Below are 16787 nucleotides of genomic sequence, written 5' to 3'. Positions count from 1 at the left end.
ACCATCAGTTTTACTTCTTGCTGAGTCACAGCTATACATACAAGCGTATTCCCTCTTCTTACTAATAAGAAACAAAGTCTCCTTCAATAGGTATCTGAACGAGAATAGTAGCCGAAGAGCAAGAATGTAGTATTTCAACTGGGTTTAACGAGTAGTTGCCTATTTGATAATGACCATGTGGACATTCTTCACCTAGGCAGGATGGCTTTGAATGAGGCCAGTTTGATGTTGTATTCTATGAGTTTTGATAGATTATTCGTATTTACTAATCTTAACCAACCCCTCCCCACCGCTACTGGGATAGGATGCCTCGAACCAATACATCTTACCAGCATTATTTAATCACCAGTTGATAATGAACCCTTTACTCCCTACACCTGCCTGGAATTCTGCCTTCGCGGTTGTTATCATGATGCAACGTGAAGTTCATTATAGGTAGCGAATTCTTGTTCGGGTTAGTAAAGATCCATAATAGGGACATCTGCCTTGGAGCTATACCGATTGCTGCCTATTATTATTGTCAAATGCGACCCGTGCGTCATGAGTTTATAAACCACCTCATATCTAGTTGGTATCGACTGCAAACTAAACATGAAATGATGTATTGAATAATGTCGACATCAATCTCGCAGGCTGCGGATAATGCTGACCGGAGTGGTCGTCGCTCCGGCAAACCGGGGGCTGATATTCCACAGCTTAGTTGCGAACTATGCAAGTATGACTTACAGATATTGTCCGTAGCTAAGTCGATACTAACTTATTCTGTAATTAGGAAGCGAAAAGTTAAATGCGACAAATCCAACCCATGTTCCAATTGCGTAAAGGCGGACGCGGTATGCGTCCCTATTCATCGCAAGCGCTTACCCCGTGGTCGCCATACCCACCCCCGGTCACTCGCAACACTCAATACCGGCGAGGAATTAATGTCCCGAATACGAAACCTAGAGGCTCTAGCTTCAAATATCAGTGAATTAAAAGGCTCGTCGTCGGAGCCCGGACCGGCAACTACAGCTAGCGCTGAAGTAGGTATAGATACGGAGAATGATGTTGGGTGGCAGTTCTGGGCTCAGATTGCGGACGAGGTAATATACATCCCTTTATAATACTTTGATATCTGCTAACTATATATAGGTAGAAGGCCTTCGTGATATCGTCGAGCGGGCCTCGGATGACGAGGAGAGCGGTTGGTCAACACCAAATTCTAGTTTTGGTACTAATTTGAGGGTAATTGGCATCGGATCCTCTAGTCATGGTGGTCCCCAAGCGGTTAATGATCATCTAAAAAACCCTGCCATGACAGCTCAACTATGCGAAATCTACCTCCGCCAAGTAGACCCCATCATCAAGGTTCTGCATCGGCCCTCGCTAAGAAATTTCATGCAAAACGGCCAGCGCTATTTGGGGTACGATACTAACCACGTATCTACGACGTGTCTAAGCTCGGCCGTCTGCTTTTCTGCAGTGGCGAGTATGACAGAAGAACAATGTCAAAACTTGTTCGGTACAAAAAAGCTTACGCTGATGGGACAATTTAAAGTAGCTTGTGAAGCCGCCCTCGAAAGCTCAGAGCTATTGACAACGAGTGATATCACTGTCCTACAAGCCTTCGTATTATATCTCACTGCTAGGCGGACTGAGGACTCAAGTCGTGCCGTCTGGACTATGATCGCGTTAGCTGTTCGTATAGCAAAAGCTCTATCTATCCACCTAAGAAGGGCAGAGTCTTTTTTTAACCAGCAGATGAGACGTCGGCTATGGTTCACGGTGTGTCTCTTGGATCTTCAAGGGGCACTTGAAGAAGCTACAGAACCACTCATTGAAGTTGATGCAATATCATCGGATTTTCCCGTCAACATCAATGATTCTGAGTTTGACTTTGACACCCCAGGAGAACTTCAGAGCAGAGATGACCTGACTGACATGACTTTTGCTCTTGTCACATACCATGCACAGTCAAGCGGACGACTCCTGAATTTTCGTGGTAAGGAGGCGGACAAACTTAATTGGGAAGAACGAGAAAGACATGCTTCACTTTTCCAGAAAAACATTTCGAATCTTTTGAAATCCTGCGATCCAGAATCAAGCGCATATGCATGGTTCACTTTCCACGAGGCACAATCACAGGTAGCATCCATGCGTCTTGCAGCTCTGAGGCCGTTACACCGCGTCATCAACCAGCCCGCTCCCCGTGGAAAGTTCGCAGAGATCCTCAACGACGCCTTGAAGACTTTAGATGAGGTACACCTAATCAGAACTAGTCCTAGAGGAGAGGGGTTCAGATGGTACGTGGTTGTTCAGTGGCACGCGCTAGCGAGCGCTATCGCTCAATGTTATGTCGGCGCAGATGTCGCGACTCTTCAAACCGCTTGGCCAATAATTGAGAGAGCCTTTGAGCACCATAAGACAGACATGGAAACTTACCGTCGAGGGATGTTTGAAAAGCCGTTAGAAAGGCTCATGATGCAGGCTAGGAAGAGGATCGGCGTCCTTTTACGCAACCAGAATTCTCTCCAGGGGTCGCCACAGCCGTTCAGCCTAGACCAAGCGGATTACAACCCGCATTTAGGATCATCAAATCCTACTACGACCGATATAGACCCCAACTCGATGGACTTTTCTATGGACCAACTGGATCCTCAACTCGCTATGGATTTCGATTTCAATGAGGCAAATTTGTTCCCGCCTTTTGAAAATTCTAGTATGGCGCCTTCATCGATGTCGCCATGGTCCGTGCCACAGATGCCTCACGGTCAGAGCTCGGGGAGCAATGACGCCCTTGGAGAGAATAGTGGCTCTTCTGAAGACGTATCCTGGAAGACGTGGGAAGATTTTGTCGCCGAACTCTCTTTCAACGAATTCACCAAGCATCCTATGTGATGAATTCCTATATAGAAGACGATTAGTGAATTTACTTGTCAATGTGTGCATACTTCTATGGGTACCTAACTATCAACATCTTAGATGCCAAATTTATATAGGATTAAAACTTCAACCGCAATATTCAAATCTAGCCAGCCCCAATGTCGCTATAGATATACTTATAGTTCTAGAATAAACTCGAATAATAACCTCCAGATAGTTTCCTCAATAGAGGGTAAACAATTACAATAACGTTTAATGGCACAATCTTCTTTTCACAGTTAGATGAAAACAAGAACGAGACTAAGTAATAATACGTTTTATTCTATTAGATCTAAATATTCGGCTTGCCTATGGCGAAACATAACACACCTTTAATCCCAAACATAGTTCTGACAGAACTTTTCGGACAATACGAATATATTGACTGGATGACCTACAAAGTCGTTGCCGTTTACGGATTGTTTAGTACACAGAGTAGCTCCTGGATCCCGGTTTTATGGGAACTTCAAAAGCCGATATGTCAAAATCCGAGGGGTCAGGTAAACACACTGACGTGGTCCTTTGACAATAATAGAAAGCTTCTTCCAGGAGACTTTTTTTCTGTGTCTCTATTCGACGCTATAACTCTTTTACTTTAATCCACCCCTTTGAATGGACCATCGCAGCAATCCAGAGGTCGGAAGACCCAAACGACTTAGATAATACGAATCTAAACTCCTAGATATGCGATATGCTCGTCCACGTTTCTAATATTCAGGACAATAAGAGATTCAAAGCTACTAGAGAATACCAACCCGATTAGGCCAGCTAATAAACCTCCTATCGCTACACAGTCGCCCGATCTCCTTGAACACAAGGGAGATTTACAGGACCGAAAACGCAACGAATACGACTTGTCTTCCAACGGTTTGGCCTTATGTATTAACATGACGGACCTTGGCGCTTCTATCGGTCGAAACAACGGCGTCGAAAAATCTCTGGCTATAGAAGATTGACTAGGACGCGGAAACCCCGACCGGGTACGTTACTTCATAACAAATCTATATAAATTGTCTAGGATTAGTACGTTAGGCAACCACCAAGTTCCAGAATAGGTGACCTGGTTCAGCTTCAATAACATAGAGAAACCTTGAAGCTAACCTACGAGGGGAAAATAGACGATTGCTCTAATAGTATCAGCCTTCACATTTATCACGCTCGTCCCGTCGGCCGTCGTTAATGGTAGAGGCTTCGCTCACCTTATAAACCTTCGTCTTTACATACGTCACCGGACTTCTGTTCTCTTGGTCGCTCTCCAAGAGCTATGGCTGAGCCCCGGTACTTCGTACAACTATTTTCTACGTTGGCTGGAATCTGAACATAGGGGAAGTGTACCCTTAGCTATCGGAGGCGGAGTATTGATATTAGGTCTTTTGGTCTACTGGTATTGCTGGGGCTGCTGTCCAGATTCCAGGTTCCCTTTTCCTACGCGAAACACATCATGCTGTTAGGCTCAAGGAAAGTTGCAGAAGGCCGACATATACTAATAATGTAACACTATGTGGTTGGCGAATTAAGTGTTTGTTAAAAATAATTAATAAATAACACGCGCCACAAGATCCCGCCCGTGGGAATTCATGTAAATAATCTTAGATATCTTCTCAAGACGTAAGAGACATCGTAGTACAGCAGGGCCGATCAAGAATCCATTCGCATGTTGTGGCAAATGATCTTCTATCACGGATCTGTTTTTTGAACACATGCCCAGGAGCTGAACGGGTGTAGAAAGACAAACGAAAATATTTTAGCGAAAGAGGTGATCAACCCATTTAATTTATGGTGGATACGCAGACGGAAGAAGAACGCAGCTAGCCACCGTGCAGTTTCATACTGGCAATACGAGTAGGTGAGATAGATATCGGGGGAAGGCGACTCCGGATGTAATGTTAAGCTATACTTGGGCAACTGCTCTATGAGGCTATTCAAAGGCGAAATAAATGATATGATCAAATTTCCTTAAGCATTGCACATTATTGCGCATTATTGCACACGTTGCGGAGGATTGTTTAGAGTTTGAGCAGGTGGTACCTATGTGGCCTAGCTGCGTAGTTGAAGACGAAAGAGCCCTGTCTTAAAAGCTTGGTCAGGGGAAATAAGGTTTAGGTGGGGAATACCTGAAATTAGCGGATTTTATAGATACCTCGTGGCTGCCCGTGCTTGCACCTGGCGGGTAGAGAAAAGGGGTATCCACCTGCCTAGGCGGGATTCAATTTGCCGATCTGGAAAAGGATCTAGCGCTAGAATCTATCCGTTAATTTGACTTGATTTAGGTACTTTCACCAGATTTATTCCCTTGGAGTACTACCGCACGATGCTGATCACAACTCGTATTATGCCAGGCACCATAAACGCATGCATCTTGTTTCGACGAAGAGCCTCATATTCTCAAGGTTCTCCGGCTCTTCACCGCTACATTGCAGATCCCAGATGTCTATTATATTTCGACGACCCAGCGATCTGGTTTCCATCGCTGATCTCGGCCTGAATAGAATGGGCCAGGCCTTGTCAATTAGACCCCATCTGTTTAAGTCCCTACAATGTGTAGTCCAGGCCACCTAAAAGAATGACGGTCCAGTTAAAGCTTCCTCGGCTACTCAGCCAAAAGCAGTATGAAATTAACGCCGCCGCGAACGTACTAGTAAACTCGAAATTGAGCTCGGTAAAGGTAGCGGGCCAGACTTACAGACTATTAGGCTCCGTACGCTTCCCGCAAATTCAAGGGGTTATTGTATGAAGTACGATGCCGTCAAGACATTAGGTAGTACTGTTGGATCTGACAACGTGGCATGGCTGATTTTCACCTGCGAGGCATGCCAGATAGACCGTCGGGAGTTTAATAGGGTGTCTCGGTCGACGAATTAGCTGGCGACTATTTCTGGACGGCGACTGTTTTTGGACGTCGACTGTTTCTGGATGTCTTGCTCCAGATGGGTCGGTGGTTCGGTCCGATGACCATGACATCCCCCAGGATATACTATGTGGAGTCAAGGACAAAAGTGTCGCGCGACTCATGGATTCTATGCGGGCCTTTGGTCGGTTATCACAAATTCTACATTCGATATTTCCCTTCAAAAGATTATCTAGATGCGCGGCACTTCTGGCGCTCGGTGACTACGGCCACTATGGTTACTATCTCGCGCTCCAAATGCGACCACCGAGGCGCAATCGCGGGATACCTGTCCCTCAGTTCCAAACCACACAACCATATTGCATAAGGTTCCCTCATGCTATCACCTAGCGTTAACACTTCATATCTCTTAACATGACGACTTATTGGAGATCGGACGCATCGCAAGAAACTAATATCATCCTCTTAGACCCAGTAACGTTGCAAAAAAGTAATCAATTCTACCTAATCAATGCAACCAAGGATATGGCGGGTGCGGGGTGTGCCGAACCAAGCTGGTCAGCCTAAGGTCTCATCGTGAACCTGACCTTCTCGAGGCAAGGATAACAGGCTCTTAGAAGCGCCGTAGTGGAAGAACAAGCCAGATTTGGAAATACCGGAAATACCTTATCTCCCCACACAAGAGAGCACACTAGAGAGTGGGTGTGGCTTCGGAAACTATTAACCCAAATAACCAAAACTCGACATTCGATGGGGTTCAGGCGGATGTATTATCTCCTCCGTCTTGTTTAAGACATGCCTTCTCTGTATGTCTCTATATGTCTAACAAATCCTGCCACATTGCCCTTACGTCCGTTAGTACGTATTTCCTTCAAAATCATTTGATCCTCTACTCTAAACCAGCTTCCCAACAGCTTGCACACCTCCGATATGATTGTTGTCCCAAGATCTAATTTGGTCAAGTGATAGTGGGGTATGAGCTACAACTTGACGGGCGCATACAACCCTGTGATAAGCTATCAACCCTTGTGCTAATCTCGTCCGAAGAGCTCTCGATGGCACTCTGATCTTGACTTTCCCAGCCTCCGATTGGCTACACCCAACAGTTTCCCCTGAGCAAAAGCTACCTTCATTACCGCGACTGTCAAAGTCCTACTATACAAGACACATTCCAACGTTCACCTTCCGTGTATGGTATAGGGAGGGCGACCACGAGGGCGGCCGGGTTCCAACATGCCTCCCCAGTTCCATGAAGCTCTCATCAGCTTTACCAGCACGCTCATGACCGGGAACCAACCTTGAAAGGAGGCTACAACCGGAGATATGACGGGATGCACCGGTTTACAGGCGCGTCTGGTTCGGTGAACAGTGGCAACGTTGCCGCCCTGCTTCGCAGGTCGCCATGAACCACATGTCGAGCTCCTTGGTTTGGTAGTGGCGCCTTTACTCCGAGCTCGAGAAGCCATTGCCTGGGTATGGTAGGTACGGGTTCTTTGCCCATAGTCACATCTTTGTACCACATGAGAGACACGCGGCCATGATGGTAGTGTGCCATAGCTGTCTCTTGTCTGGCTGAAGTTGTCTCTTCCCTGGGTTCGTCGATAATATAAATACATTGACATGTCCGTTTCTTGTCCACGTTTTTAGGAACCAAGCCAGACCTCGATCAAGAGCAAAGCTTCTTCACTCTCTCGACTATTCTAGTCACTTCATTCCTTAATACCTATTTCGGTCCTTACTCTAAAGCTATCTCTCATCATGTTCTCCATCAAAGGTCTCCTTACGACTCTCCTTCTTCAGACATCTCTTGGATTTGGTAATCCAATTCCTGTTGTTGAGAAGCGGGCTTCTGGTTTTCTGAACAAAGTTTACTTCACTAACTGGTTAGCCTACCAACCCCCCTATGTATAGAGTCAGCTAACATAACTACTTCAGGGGTATCTATGGCCGAAACTATCAGCCAGCGCAACTTCCAGCTTCGCAGATCAACCATGTCCTCTACTCATTCGCCAATCTAATGTCCGATGGAACTGTGTATTCGTCAGACTCTTACGCTGACTTGCAGAAGCACTACGACGGTGACTGTAAGTTAATGAGACATGTAGTTCGCCATTATAAAAACATGTTAACATTACTGTCTAGCATGGAACGACGTGGGAAATAACGCCTACGGCTGCGTCAAGCAACTCTACCTTCTGAAGAAGGCCAACCGACACCTCAAGGTACTTCTCAGTATCGGTGGCTGGACTTATTCCACCAACTTCGCAAGTGCGGCTAGCACGGACGCAACTAGACAGACCTTCGCCCAGACGGCAGTGACTCTGGTGAAGGACTGGGGGTTCGATGGCATTGACATCGACTGGGAATACCCCGCCGACGATACTCAGGCCAGCAATTTTGTTGCACTTCTACAGGCAGTCCGATCTGAGCTTGACTCATACTCGTCTCAGTACGCCAATGGATATCACTTTCTCCTCACTGCGGCGGTTCCCGCGGGCCCCGCAAACTACGAAAAGCTTCACCTCTCAGATATGGCGCCGTTGCTTGACCAATTCAACCTAATGGCTTATGACTACGCTGGCTCTTGGGACACTACTTCTGGCCACCAGGCAAACTTGTACCCCAACCCTCAGAACCCTCTATCCACACCCTTTTCGACGGATGCCGCTATTTCTGCTTATATCAACGGCGGTGTCCCGAGTAACAAGTTGGTCCTTGGTCTACCTCTGTATGGTCGCGCGGTATGTGATTTTAAAAATTCCTTCTTCTCGTTGTTACCATATCTCATGTTATCAAAACCTGGACTCATCCAAATGTATTAAACCACTTGTTCAAACCCAATTACTGATTAGCTCTCAAATAGTTCGACGCTACAGATGGTATCGGACAACCCTACACGGGCGTCGGTCAAGGCTCATGGGAAGCTGGAGTCTACGATTACAAAGTACTACCTCTAGCTGGCGCGCAAGAAGTGTACGATGACGTAGCTGGCGCCACGTATAGCTACGACAGCTCGGCAAAAGAGTTGATTAGCTACGATAATGTCGACATGATCACGAAGAAGATCGCGTACGCCCAGAACAAGAGCCTAGGTGGCTCGATGTTTTGGGAAGCCTCGGGCGACCGAACAGATAGCGGCAGTCTGATCGCTGCCGCGTACAACGCTCAGGGAGGATCGAGCTCTCTTGACACGACAGAGAACCTCATCAGCTACCCTAACAGCCAGTACGACAACATTAAGAATAACCTAGACTAGGTTCATACCTGGTTCAGACTCTCCTTGCTCTGACCTTTGCGGCGGTCATTTGGTTCGGGGGCTGGCGCCCCGTCTTAGAAGACTGTTATCATCCTCTACTGTTCAGAGTTAACGCCAAATAGTCATTCGCTTCATTTCCGAAATCGATTTCCAGAATTGTATATACTTACGATCGTTTACGGACGAATGTGGCTGCCTACACCTTTCGTCGAGCTCATAGCCTAGGACCGATATTTTATTTCACTGTATATAGTTACAGATACTCTTATTGTATATAGTTAAGCGTTTTAACTTAAATTTGAACATATAAACCCATATTTAAAGCATAAACAACCCGTTCCCAACTCCTTAGCTTGATTTTGAGCAGTGGTTCGATGTAGCTAAGATCACGTTCAAGAGCAATCCCTCGTAAGTAAACGCCGCCGCCATAATAAGGAATGTAGATAAAACAGGGGACGGTGATACACGGATAACTCCGGAACTCCTAAACGCCGTTGAGCTATGTAAGTATATGTGAAGGCCGAAAAGAAACCTCACGGTAATAATAAATAAAATCCGACAATCACATCACACGGCAAGTTCCGGAGAATCGGCGCTTCTTTTCTTTCGGCAGGTCAGCCGCCAAGGTTTCTCCGCGGTTCTCGGCAGGAGGAGCAACAAGGGGAGATACCTCGGGGGCGGTGTTCAATTCCGTATTCTCAACCTCTCTTAGAGACATGGATGGGGAGGCATTCTCACTATTTGGGGAACGGGTTGATTTATGTGTGCAATGAGTGCAAGTTCCTGCGAGGGTCTGTCCGCTACAGTTACTGCATGTCATGGAGACATCGTCGCTGCTTCCGGCCTCGGGAACTGGGGATACATTCTGGCTTCGGCCTGGTGCGCTTAACGGCCTCGCCTGGCCGTGTTGGGTTAGGTGATGGCCATGTAGTTGGTTTATCGCCAAACGCTCCACGTCTAGACTAGAGGGCCGTGTTGTGGTCGGGGTATTAGCAGCAGATGCATAGCGCGAGCCGGCTCGGCTACCGGGCAGGCTCTCAGGGGGTAGGAAGTGGACTATGCGATCAACGTTGAGGAGGCCCGGGTTTGGGTTTTCGCCGTTGATAACGGGAGTGATGCTATTGAGACTTCCGGGGCCTGAATTGGGGGCGTCCACGTTGATTTCTAGTTCAACTTCGGCTTCGGCTTCGGCTTCTGCCTCGGCTAATGTCTGCGCAAACTTCGACCACCGACGCAGCCAGTGTCCGTAAATGTAGACAACGATCAGGAATATGAACAAACCAGTTCCTATCGCGGCGAGTACGATAGTTCCGGTGAATATGGTCAATTTCTCGTACCTATTTTATTTGTCGAGGATCTGTTCAGCTGGTGGTTTCATTTAGGGAAATAGGGGGTTGGGAATAGATGAGGAATTGAGGTCAGAGGAACATACTAAAGGATATTAGCATTTAGAATCACTATATGGGGATAGCTAGTAGAATACTGACCATAGGAACAGCATAAGGTGTAAGTATGCCGGCGAGGAAATCTCTTGCCCATCCGTTACCACCTGTGGCAGATGCGGCGTAAGGGCCATAGGCTCTAAGTACATAGTCGATAGTGCCCATGTAAATAGCGAAGTTAGCGATACCTATCATGCAGGAGGCGATCATACTATATATCCAGTGAAGAGGTTGATGAGTATAAGCGGCCGTAAAAGCAAACATGAGAAGGCCGATGGGCAGCAGGGGCGCCGTAAAAAGAAGCCAAAAGAGTCGAGCCTCGTACTGCGCTCGCTCGCAGAGCGGTTTTCTCTCGCGCAGGGCGATCTGTCGTCCGATGAAGTAGTAGGCCAGAGCATATCCAATCACATATCCAATCCCAATGGGCAAGAATGTGCAACCGAGCAATATGGGACCGAATCCCCATTGCCAATATACGAAGCCGAAAGATTGAACCATCACTAGGAGGAAGGGAGAGTTAGTCTTATCATTATTTAAATAAATACGCATAGGAGCCAATCCAACACAAGTAGGTATAGGTGTACATATGACAATCTATCCGGAACACAAGCACTCATTCGCGCGAAGACTAAATACGGAAATCAATTCGATCACTAAGAAAATATTTATGAACTTACTAAATATAATAGCGTCCGAGAATCCCGACAGCAGCGAGAAGACTAAGACGATGGGCTCCGTGAAGAACATCTTGAAAGGCCGCAACCAAATCTTCCAAACCTCAGACCAGTTGATGCGTCGCTCTCCAGAAATCTCGTTCGGACCGTACAGCATGGGATTTATCCCGGACTTACGCAGTTGCTTAGCGGTCCTATCCATAACGATAGTCGTCCGCGTCTCGGGGACGACAAAATAGTGAAGGAGCTGCACCATCACGCCGAAGATTACCTGAATCCAGATGACCCAGCGCCAGGCCAGGTACTCCTCGACGACGCCGCCGAAGATAGGTCCGAGGATGGAGCCGCCGACGGACGAGAAAACGATGAACGCGGTGGCGTGCTGGTGCTCTGCGCTGTGCGGGTCGAACATATCGGTGATGAGGGCAAGGGTTACACTGCCCCCGGCACTGGAAAGACCGCCGAGGGTACGCCCGACGACATGTCCGCACCAGTTTGGGGAAAAGCCTACCAGGAGAGCCCACAGATTAACGAAGAACAGCGAAGCCTGCAGCACGCGTCGACGCCCGTACTCCTCGGACCACGGGGCCCACAGCTCGCAGCCGAAGGCGTACGCGATGAGGAAGGAGGCGGCGCCGCCCCAGCGGACCTGGAAGTAGGTCAGGCCGTACTCGTTGGCGATGCCCTGGATGCCGTTGGAGTAGAGGGTCGTGTTCAGGTTCATGGAGACCTGGACGAGGAAGATGACGCAGAGGATGTACCACTTGTCCTTCTTGGGCCAGCGGATGGGCAGCTTGTCGCCGCAGTCCGAGGGCTTCATTAGCACGCGGGAGAACTCGCTTTGGGAGTTACGTCTGGCTTGGTTTCTGGCGCGGCGCCAGCGGAGCGTACGCATGATGCGGTTGTGGTCGCGCGCGATGTGCTCGTCATTATGAACACGGCGAGTTCGTCGTCTTGGAATGCTGTCTGGGTCTGAGTCCGGGTTAGCGTGGTCCTGCTGCTGCGGGTGAGCCTGTTCCGATATCATATCCTGAAGTCGGGCTGCGAGGTCTTGGAGAGGGGTTGGTGAGGAACTGGGAGGTGGTGCGGGCGACATTGTTGAAAATGCCGTTGCGTGTTGGAGCGAGTAGTGAGTTGGTTTATGAGTGAGTTTGGACTGTCTGGTGGCAGCATTTCATAACAGTTTATTTCCTTTCCTAATTCATACTATCGTAGCCCCCCTCCTTTTTTTTTTTTTTTCTTCTTTTCGAAATAATAACTTCTTTAAAGAAGAGAAAATCTTGCGGAGTACGAGAACCGAAGTTGGGGCTGTCCGGTGCGATTTTATAAAGGCCGGATATTAACCTCCCGACCCCTTCCAACCGCTAGTAGCCTGAGTGGAAGAGGTATTCGAGAGTACACCTATTGTTTAAATCGAGGGGTATTAAGTTCACTTGTGTCTTGAGTTAGCTTAGCTTATGATGTGTGCATAGCAGGTGGTTGGTGGTATATGAGGGCTTACCGTATAGACCGGACAAGTTTCGAACCGGAAGTGAGGCACTTCGGGTACATTGTCCGCACCAAGCTTGCTATAGTTTAAGCAATACGAGAGGTCTAATGTGAGAGCCTCAAACATCATCAAGAGGGTAGCGGCACTTAGCGCTCACGGGATCAAATCTTATAAACTATATGACGCCCCATTTCTGGGCTCTAGAACATCTGATGCAGTCACGATGCTCAGGGGTATGCTAGGGCCTTTGAAAAGTTGTAGTAATTCTCAGTCGCCATGAACTCTATTCGGTAACATTGAAAAGCCTGGATTTAGTTTGAGTACTTGTCGTAGTTTACGAGAAAAAAGATAACTGCCCGTCGAATTTATATGCTGCCACTGACCTTTTTCTGTCAAATTATCAGTGTAGAAAATTCTCATTAAAAGGAAACATTCTCTATAAGTGGCCCGACAGCCTAGTTCACGATGGATCTACAAAACGTTGGCAATCAACTAGGTTGACGATACTTCCACATCGGGTCTCAACCGAGTCAGACTCGAGCGGAGTAGAAACTCTATCTTCCGATGTAACATTACAAAGTCGTTCGATAAAATTACGGTAAGAATATAAAGTTTATTCCGACATTCCGACAGTAGAGCATCAAGGGTCCAAGCTTGGTTGTGACATTGATGATCGAATTTCCAACCTCCACCTGTTCTCTAAGGTGTACAGTTTTGCTAACTGGAATCTATTACATCTACCACGGGTTTTGCGCAGTTCTAGAAGAGCTCGCGTCTAAACCGGCGCGTCTACATCGGATATTTCCAAGATAAACCTGGTAAGGAGGATTTTGAACACACAACGTATAACGTATAAGTTTGTTACGTACCTCGGATATCTATGTACGGTTTACTATTGCCGTCCAGTTACGTATTCCGCTATAGCAGTGCTGAATTCTTAAAAGAAGGATGAGAGGCTGGGTAGTACCCAGATGTCCATTATATGGCTTGTTACATGACATCTACCTGATATATAGCTTATATTGGATATGTTACCAATGTAAGCAAGGTACCTGTGCATATTACCTAACCTCAATCGGCGAGGCCAAGACGATCTACGCTATTATGATTCTAAATTTCTAAACTCTAATGGAACAGCTCCGGAGTAGCCGTTGATTCGGCAAGTATTATTCACGACGTTTAAGGACAATCAACAACGGAACTTGTCTTAAGTGGTTGGAAACCTCTTCTATCTGCGGCAGTTACTCACGGCACAATACTCGAGGCCCATGTGCGTCCTTTCTGGGGCAAAACATCATATTCTAAGAACGACGTAATAGAGCGCCGAATATTGCTATGTAGCAACATGGGTTGAAGCTAGACCATTCCGCTTAGAGGCTGTCCGCTATTCAACCTATCCCTTAGTTAAGCTGTTGTCGGGATTAGAGTGACCGCTGAGGAGGAATGACTCTAGCTTGTGCCGCTAATAGGAGATTAGGAAGTTCGATAACGTAGCCCTTGTCGGCAATCCGTACATATTTAGAGCTATACTTAAATAGTATTCTCACTATAATGTTTCAATATCGAGGCCGTTGACCTTACCCAAGAACTCCCCCTTAGCACCGCGTAATAGCTCATCCATATCTACCATACCGGTCGCGATATACTTCTCGCTCACGCCAGCATTGACTCGCTTGGAAAGGAGCTCTCTTAGTTCGGCGCGCAGAGCCCCTAGCTCAGCCTTGGTCATAGCCCTCGCTTGGTTTTGCTTTTCCTTCCGACCTCCCCCTCGTCCTCCCCACTTGCCGACCTGCTGTATTTCTTCGCTATCGTACTCCACACCTAGCTCATCTGCCGCGTTCCGCATCCAGTCATCCTCCTTGCTTCCTTTCTCCTTCGCAAGCCCTGCGTCAGCAATCTTTTTCGCCAGCGTGACGCGTGGTTTTAACCGGTTGACTAGCTTTCGGTCCATGTCTAACGTCTGCACGAAGAAGTTCTTCCTAGACCCCCCCTTATCAGTGCTCGAATGCACTTTCGCAATAAGCCGTCGGGTCGGGACAACTTCTTCAGGCGAGCAGAGAAGTATACTTAATCCTGTTTTTTCTGCACGCGCAGTACGTCCAGACCTGTGTACATAGACGTCCGCAGCTCGAGGAACGTGGTAATGGACTACCAAGTCGACGTTAGGAATATCTAAACCACGGGCAGCGACATCTGTTGCAACGAGGATAGATGACTGCCCCTGATTCGTGCCGGTGAATCGCTCAACTGAACGTAGACGCGCCTTTTGAGGCATTTGAGAGTGGAGCGGGTTGGTCTGAAGATTTAGATTTTGAAGCATAGGGGCTAATCTTCGGACTGAACTAATGGAATTGGTAAAGACAAGCGTTCGCACGTTTGGATATAATATCAGGAGTGCGTATAGGTAGAGATCCTTTGAATAGTTAGTAGAGATTTCATTTTCTAGTCTCACGAAACTCACCTTCTCCATCGCGCCACATTCCACCAACCCTTCCTTAAGCCCTTCAGCCATTTGAGATACCGGATTAACATCGATAAACTTGGGTTTCTCTTCTCGGAAGTTCAATTTTTTCAGTAAATACTCCATAGAGTCCTTCTCGCTCATTAAATTAGATCTTCCTTTACCAGCCAATTTTTGCTGTAGACCTTTGTGGAATGTTGCTGAAAATACAAGAGTTTGTCTCGGCGAAAATGTCGCTTCTTGCTCTTCGTTTTCATCCTCTTCAACCCGGTCTAGAGCATTGAAAATCTCGGCAGCTTCTTGAAAATGTCCTTCTGTCAAAAGTCTGTCTGCTTCGTCCACCACGAGATACTGGATATTTCTAAAATTACTCATCAATTCCGAGCTAGAGCTCAGGACCTCCCACAGTCGACCGGGAGTTCCAATGACGATATCTGCCTTAGCTAGCTGACGTTGCTGCTTGTAAACTGACAAACCACCGGTCACCGAGCATACGTAGGGTGAATTCGGTAAGCCGGCACAAAGGTTCTTAATGTGTTCTGTGAGTTGATGTGCGAGTTCTCTTGTCGGTGAAAGGACTAATGCAAGCGGAACCTTAGAGTCACCTTGGGAAACGTCGTCGCTATCAGATAATTCCAACCACTTCTCAACAATTGGAATACCAAATGCTAGTGTTTTACCTGAACCTGTCGAGGCTTTACCTATGACATCGTGACCAGCCAATATCTGCGGTATTGTAGCTTCTTGTATACGGGTAGGTTTCAGGAATTTCAGCTTGGCCAAAGACTCAAGAATACGAGGGGATAGGTCTAATGAGACCCACGCGGAAAGATCAACGTCATCCTGTGTTTCGTCCGCAGCGTCCATTCCAGCGAAGATGTTGGTCTCGAGCTCCGGATCCTCGGTCTGTTTTAAATCTTTTTTTTTCTGTTTCTTTTGCGCCTTTGTGCCTTCTTTCACAGTAGATTTTGTCTCCGAGTCCATATTCTCGTCGGCTTTTGTTAGGCTAGGCGACGCGCTTCTTGAAGTAGCTTGCGCTAATGGCTCATCGTCAAACCCTTCAAATTCATCATCGCTCTGTATCTCATCACCCTTGTCCTCTCCGTCTTCTTCGTTCTCTTCGTCGCTTGAGTGGACGACAGCTCTCTGTTTCCTATTAGTGCCCAAACTGCTAAATTGTCAGGGGTTCATATACAAATTCCACAGTATTGTTGCTATTTCGGAAAACTTCTACGTCGTCAACTTCCTCCAAGCCGTAGAAGCCCTCGGCATCGTTGAACATATCGGGCAGCTTGGCTTTGCGCCATCGTAGAGAGTCGGCAGTGATACGCTTCTTTACTTTTGTTTGGGTGGTAGATTTTTTGTTTGGTTCGCGGGCTTTGACTTTCTTTTTCGCGGGTGCGCTGGGTGTTTGGCTAGTCGCCTTCCGCTTCTTTAACCCATTCATGATGTCGAGGGAATTAAGTGGCGTAGATGGTTAGAATCAATCAATCGCCAATCGCTCGTTGCTGTTAGAGAAATGCCGGAATTTTTTGGGACCCCTGTCCAGGTACTTATCAAATGTTATCTTATCGATTATTTTTGTAAAGCCGCAGAGCCGATAAGAGATTAGCGCATTGGCCACACCTTAATTCAGCCCTACCAACAACTCTAACAGCCCCAATTCTTGAATTCTTGCCAAGTACAAAAAATTGTAAGTGGAACTATAGTTGTGTA

At 47.2% G+C, this 16787-nt stretch overlaps 4 protein-coding genes across 4 annotated transcripts; 2 read left to right on the top strand and 2 right to left on the bottom strand.

Moving 5' to 3' along the window:
- Positions 1 to 601: 601 nt before the first annotated feature.
- F5Y00DRAFT_272068 (uncharacterized protein) lies at positions 602 to 2877 on the top strand (the record flags this gene model as incomplete). Its single annotated transcript, XM_048012910.1, has 3 exons — positions 602 to 715; positions 773 to 1082; positions 1132 to 2877. Exons 1-3 carry the CDS (start codon positions 612 to 614, stop codon positions 2875 to 2877), a joined length of 2160 nt encoding a protein of 719 aa, XP_047862364.1. The 5' UTR covers positions 602 to 611.
- A 4529-nt stretch (positions 2878 to 7406) lies between these two features.
- Positions 7407 to 9320, top strand: F5Y00DRAFT_145550 (glycoside hydrolase family 18 protein). The gene is made up of 4 exons (XM_048004426.1): positions 7407 to 7632; positions 7685 to 7833; positions 7892 to 8490; positions 8613 to 9320. The coding sequence occupies exons 1-4, from the start codon at positions 7508 to 7510 to the stop codon at positions 9003 to 9005; spliced, it is 1266 nt and encodes a 421-aa protein (XP_047862363.1). The 5' UTR covers positions 7407 to 7507; the 3' UTR covers positions 9006 to 9320.
- Positions 9321 to 9567: 247 nt separating this feature from the next.
- Positions 9568 to 12217, bottom strand: F5Y00DRAFT_272060 (MFS general substrate transporter; the record flags this gene model as incomplete). Its single annotated transcript, XM_048012909.1, has 3 exons — positions 9568 to 10335; positions 10493 to 10947; positions 11125 to 12217. 3 exons carry the CDS (start codon positions 12215 to 12217, stop codon positions 9568 to 9570), a joined length of 2316 nt encoding a protein of 771 aa, XP_047862362.1.
- A 1674-nt stretch (positions 12218 to 13891) lies between these two features.
- F5Y00DRAFT_145541 (ATP-dependent RNA helicase MAK5) lies at positions 13892 to 16575 on the bottom strand. Its single transcript, XM_048004425.1, has 3 exons — positions 16267 to 16575; positions 15072 to 16217; positions 13892 to 15023 (listed from the first exon to the last, which is right to left on the bottom strand). Exons 1-3 carry the CDS (start codon positions 16516 to 16518, stop codon positions 14157 to 14159), a joined length of 2265 nt encoding a protein of 754 aa, XP_047862361.1. The 5' UTR covers positions 16519 to 16575; the 3' UTR covers positions 13892 to 14156.
- Positions 16576 to 16787: the final 212 nt, after the last annotated feature.

The sequence above is a fragment of the Daldinia vernicosa genome (assembly GCF_022497035.1).
Source record: "Daldinia vernicosa strain CBS 139.73 unplaced genomic scaffold F5Y00scaffold_44, whole genome shotgun sequence".
Lineage (NCBI taxonomy): Eukaryota > Fungi > Ascomycota > Sordariomycetes > Xylariales > Hypoxylaceae > Daldinia > Daldinia vernicosa.
The sequence above is the reverse complement of the archived record's forward strand: the minus strand, read 5'-3'. Positions and strand labels throughout refer to the sequence as shown.

Excerpts from the sequence above, each read along its gene's own strand:
- F5Y00DRAFT_145550 (XM_048004426.1), top strand. The coding sequence starts at position 7,508 with ATGTTCTCCATCAAAGGTCTCCTTACGACTCTCCTTCTTCAGACATCT. Across the intron at positions 7,834-7,891 it reads GAAGCACTACGACGGTGACT|CATGGAACGACGTGGGAAAT; the intron begins GTAAGTTAATGA and ends ATTACTGTCTAG. Across the intron at positions 8,491-8,612 it reads TACCTCTGTATGGTCGCGCG|TTCGACGCTACAGATGGTAT; the intron begins GTATGTGATTTT and ends GCTCTCAAATAG.
- F5Y00DRAFT_145541 (XM_048004425.1), bottom strand. The coding sequence starts at position 16,518 with ATGAATGGGTTAAAGAAGCGGAAGGCGACTAGCCAAACACCCAGCGCA. Across the intron at positions 16,218-16,266 it reads GCAACAATACTGTGGAATTT|AGAGCTGTCGTCCACTCAAG; the intron begins GTATATGAACCC and ends AATAGGAAACAG. Across the intron at positions 15,024-15,071 it reads AATGTGGCGCGATGGAGAAG|GATCTCTACCTATACGCACT; the intron begins GTGAGTTTCGTG and ends AACTATTCAAAG.